The sequence below is a fragment of the Muscardinus avellanarius genome, assembly GCF_963383645.1.
Source record: "Muscardinus avellanarius genome assembly, chromosome: 12".
NCBI classification, from domain to species: Eukaryota; Metazoa; Chordata; class Mammalia; order Rodentia; family Gliridae; genus Muscardinus; species Muscardinus avellanarius.
In genome coordinates this window covers 26428436-26433602 of record NC_137798.1, presented here as the reverse complement: position 1 = coordinate 26433602, position 5167 = coordinate 26428436, and the positions used below count along the sequence as shown (strand labels likewise).

General features: G+C 48.9%; 1 protein-coding gene across 1 annotated transcript; it reads left to right on the top strand.

Annotated features, from left to right (window-relative positions):
- Positions 1–3624: 3624 nt before the first annotated feature.
- On the top strand, positions 3625–4581 carry LOC308270676 (olfactory receptor 10G2-like; the record flags this gene model as incomplete). The annotated part of the gene is made up of 1 exon (XM_080706703.1): positions 3625–4581. The coding sequence occupies one exon, from the start codon at positions 3625–3627 to the stop codon at positions 4579–4581; it is 957 nt and encodes a 318-aa protein (XP_080562829.1).
- Positions 4582–5167: the final 586 nt, after the last annotated feature.

The following is a 5167-nucleotide window of genomic DNA, read 5'->3' as shown; positions in this document are numbered from 1 at the left end:
TAGGGGAATTTTACCTACGAGCTACATCCCCAGCCCTAGTTTTTATTCTTTATTTTGAAACAAGGTCTCATTAATTGCAAAGGACCTCACTAAGTTGCCAAGGCTGTTCTGAACCCAGATCCTCTGGTCTCAGCCTCCCAGATGCTGGAATTACAAATGTCACCATGCCCAGCTTAAAAAATGTATTTAATTAATTTTGTGTGTATTTGTGTGGTACTAGGGTGGAACTCAGGGACATTCTATCTCCATACTACACCCACAGTCTGATTTTATTTGTTATTTTGAAACAAGGTTTCACTAAATTGTTGAAGCTGGCTTCAGACCTGAGATCCTACTGTCTCAGCTCCCAAGTACTAAGATTACAAGCATGCACCACCACGCCCAGCTCTTAATTAATTAAAATAAAATACCAACTAACCAGCAGAGTGGCACACTCCTGTTTAGTCCCATCATCAGGAGACTGAGGCAGGAAATTCACGTGAACCCAGGAGTTCAAGGCCAGCCTGGACAACAGAGCAAGACTGTCTCAAAAAAAAAAAAAAAAAGCCAGGCGTGGCGCAGTTTTGTAATCCCCGCGCTTGGGAGGCAGAGACAGGAGGATTGAAGCCAGCCTTGCTGGTGTAGGAGATCCTGTTTCCAATAAAAATATAAAAAATAGGTCTAGGAGTGTAGCCTGGAGGTAGAATCCCCAGTACCACCAAAAAAAACTATAATAATAGATGCTGTTATAACCCAAATAACCAAAACCAACAAACTAAATAACATCCTAGAACAAACAGAAAGCCCCCTAAACTGGACGTGGTGGCACACACTTGCAATCACAGCATTCTGTAGACTGAGACAGGAGGATTGCAGTTCACGGACAGCCTCAGCTATTAAGTGAGTCCCTCCGCAACTCAGTGAGACCTTGTTTCAAAATAAAGAATAAAAAATTGGGCAGGGGGTGTAGCTCGGAGGTCGAATGCCTCTGGGTTCTATCCCCGGACCTGAAAAAATAAAGTAAAATAAATAAAATAAAATAAAAAAGAATTTAAAAAAAAATAGGGCAGGAGGTGTGTAGCTTGGAGGTTGAATGCCCCTGGGTCCCATCCGCAAAAAAAAAGAAAGCACCCTAGTGCCTCGTGCTTTGTTTACATGAGCACAGGCTCACACTGCTTGAAGTGCTGGGTGTCCCTTGTCCTGCGGTCCCAACTGTGTGGCACAAATCATGAGACCTGTGATCACTCAGGGAAACCAGATGCACGATTAATGGGAGCTGGCACTTTTCTCTCAGCCAACCAACAAATATTTCTTAATTAACTTACTGTTGCCAAGCACTGCAGCACTGCTGCAGATATAGCAAAGAACAAAATAGATGTGGGCTTCACTCTGCAGTCTCACGATCTAGAAGAAACTAGTGAGCGTTTAAGCAAATGGCTCTCTAACAGGTACTGCAGTCGTCTTTCCTAAAAGAAGCACTTATCTCTTAGAAACTTGTCCTCTAGGCGAAAAGAACTCTTCCCAAAGGACATGCCATCCTGAGTGTTTTTTGTTGGTTTTTGTTTTGTTTGTTTGTTTTTGTGCTTGTGTTACTGGGGCTTGAACATAGGGGCACTGTACCTCTGAGCTACACCCCCAGCCCTTTTTTATTTTTGGTTTTGAGACAATATTGCTAGGTTGCTGAGGCTGACCTCAAAACAGCAATCCTCCTGTCCCAGCTTCCCAAGTACTGGGATTACAGGCGTGCACCACTGCACCAGGCTCTGAGTGAACCTTAAGGACTGTTGAGATGGATGGGGGCTGGGCTGTGGCTCAGCAGTGGAGTGCTTGCCTGGCCTATGTAAGATTTGATACCCAGCATCTCGGGGGTGGGGGGAGACAAGCAGACATGAAGCATATCAGGGCACTCACAGGTGCTGAAAGGGAGTAAGTGCTCTGAGGGCACAGGAGGAAAGACTGTAGAAGTGTGCAAGGGCCAGATCACAAAGGTTCTTACAGAGTCCTAAGGAGGCAATTTTGAGGCTATTAAGTCAGAAACCAACAATGGGGATGGTAAATCATTCCACATTATTCCACACCACCAAAATTCACCTCTCGGTGGTCCCCTTATGCACTGACTCTTCTTCAGACCATTCCAGCACTTTGCCTTCCAACACTTATGTGTACTGTCAACCTTTTTTTTTTTTTGTTTTTTTGAAGGGATAAATAAGGAGATTTATTTAACAGAATAGAGAATCAGAAACAGACTCACACTTATTGTTGACCCTGATTCTTATAAGAAAGGCAGCACTACAGAGTAAAAGAATGATAGACTTTTACTAAATAGCACAGTCAGCTGATTACCAAGATATTTTTAAAATGAATATTTTTTTCAATATTAGGGATGGAATTCAGGGGCATTCTACCTCAGAGCGACACCCCCCAGCCCTACTTTTTATTTTTTATTTTGTTTTTTTTTTAATTTTTTAAATATATTTTTATTGGTGCATGTAGTCAAACATCTCAGTGAAATACACGACTTGTGAGGATATAGAAGCACACATCACCCAATTAGCCTTTTTATCCAGTCCCCATCCCATTCTGTCCTCATCCCTCTTTTCCATGCTTGATTTAGTGATTGACTTTGATATATTTGTTTAGGGCCCCTTCTTCAACTAGAGTTCCTCCTGTTACCTATTTCTCCCTAGTTTTTGCATATTAGGGAAAGCATCTGATTTTTTTTTTTTTTTTCAGGTCTGGGGATGGAACCCAGGGGCGTTCAACCTCCAAGCTACACCCCCTGCCCTATGTTTTATTCTTTATTTTGAAATTGAGTCTCACTGAGTTTGCAGAGGGCATCACTCAGTAGCTGAGGCTGTCCGCGAACCGCGATCCTCTGGTCTCGGCCTCCTGAATGCTGGAATTACAAGCGTGTACCACCACGCCCAGCTTGATTTTGTGTGTGTGTGTTTGACATTTCCCTTTGCATGCCACACTGCAGGCTCCAGTCCCGGCCTCAAAGGCCCTGGCACTGGCCTCACCTCACATCAGGCTCCAGTTCCGCCTTCACAGGCCCTGGCACCAGCCTCGCCTCACAGCAGGCTCCAATCCCAGTCTCGCAAGCCCCGGCACCGGCCTCACCACTCGCAGGCTCCTATCCCGGCCTCGTAGGCACCTACCTACTGTCAACCTTTAAAGGAGCACTTCAGGGCCGGGCGTGGATGGTGGCACATGCTTGTAATCTCAGCATTTGGGGAGCAGAAACCGGAGGATCACACTTTGCAGACAGCCTCAGCTACCTAGTGAGGCCCCTTGCAACTCAGTGAGATCCTGTTTCCAAATAAAGAATAAAAAATAGGGCAGGGAGATTTGGAATAAAAAATAGGGCAGGGGGTGTAGCTCAGAGGTCAAATACCCCTGGGTTCCATCCCCAGTGCCACACACACACAAAAAGGAGCATTTTAGGACACTAGAAACTAACCAGCCCTCCAGCTATCTTGCAAAGCAAACTCTGATGAGTGAGGGCAATCACTTTCTATTTAAAACGTGCATGTCCTCTGTCTACTCCTAGGCTTTAGCCATCAAACAAGTATCATCTAACCTACTTACTGTGCAGTATCTCCCCTACCTGATCCCACCGTTCATCTCAGCAAACTACAGAAAAGCATGGGAAGGAACAAAAACTCCTCCCTGGACCCGGTGGTGACAGAGTTCGTCCTCCTGGGCTTGCCTCACCCCCCGAGGCTGAGCGCCCTGCTCTTCCTGGTCTTCTTCCTCATTTACATCCTGACCCAGCTGGGGAACCTGCTCATTCTGCTCACCGTGTGGGCCGACCCCAAGCTCCACGCGCGCCCCATGTACATCCTCCTGGCCGTGCTCTCCTTCCTGGACATGTGGCTGTCCTCCGTCATCGTGCCGCTAATCATCCTCAGCTTCACTCCCGCCAGCAAGGTCCTTCCCTTCGGGGGCTGCGTGGCTCAGCTGTATTTCTTTCACTTCCTGGGCAGCACCCAGTGCTTCCTCTACACCCTGATGGCCTACGACAGGTTCCTGGCCATCTGCCGGCCCCTGCGCTACCCCACGCTCATGGACGGCAAGCTGTGCAGCATCCTCGTGGCCGGCGCCTGGGTGGCCGGCTCCATCCACGGCTCCATCCAGGCCACCCTGACCTTCCGCCTGCCCTACTGTGGGCCCAACCAGGTAGATTACTTTTTCTGTGACATCCCCGCAGTACTGAGGCTGGCCTGCGCGGACACGACTGTAAACGAGCTGGTGACCTTTGTGGACATCGGGGTGGTGGCCGCCAGCTGCTTCTCCCTGATCCTGCTCTCCTACGCCAACATAGTGCACGCCATCCTGAAGATCCGCACCGCCGACGGCCGGCGCCGCGCCTTCTCCACCTACGGCTCCCACCTGACCGTGGTCACCGTCTACTACGTGCCCTGCATCTTCATCTACCTTCGGGCTGGCTCCAAGAGTCCCCTGGACGGGGCCGTGGCTGTGTTCTACACCGTCGTCACGCCCTTGCTGAACCCCCTCATCTACACGCTGAGGAACCAGGAGGTGAAGTCGGCGCTCAAGAGGCTGGCTGCGGGCCCCGGGCCTGCGCGGGAGAGTAAGTAACCACAGGCCCAGGCCTGCCGCGTGGAACAAACGCTCAATACATAGATAATGGTTTAAGCTTAACTGAATGTAATTCTACTAGGAAGAAAAGTTTCTGGTGCTACAATCAACCTCAATAAATGACTCGGTTGTTTTACGCATTTCCCACCCACCCCAGGACAACCATGTTCTGCTCATACAGTGTCTCTGAGGAATGAATGCTCTGAGTAGGAGGAGGGATGACCCTTCCAGGCAAATTCGAAGGGAAGCAGCACAACAGAGCCCCTTTGCCTCCTGTCTGTTTCCATCCATCCTAATTTCTCAAGTGCATTAGTCAGCTTTTCACTGCTGTGACCAAAATACCTGAAAAGCACAGCCTCGAGGAGGAAAAGTGGATTTTGGCTCCTGGTCGCAGTCCGTGGTCGGCCAGATCCATCTCTCTGAGCCTGGCGTGAAGCAGGTCAGGGCAGGAAGGTGCTCAGCTCATAGCAGCAGGGAAGCAGAGAGAGCAGACGGGGCCAGGGAGAAGATAAACCCATCCAGGGCACATTGTCCGGTGACCTGCTTCCCCCAACTAGGTCCTGCTCCCAGCAGTCCATTCAGCTAT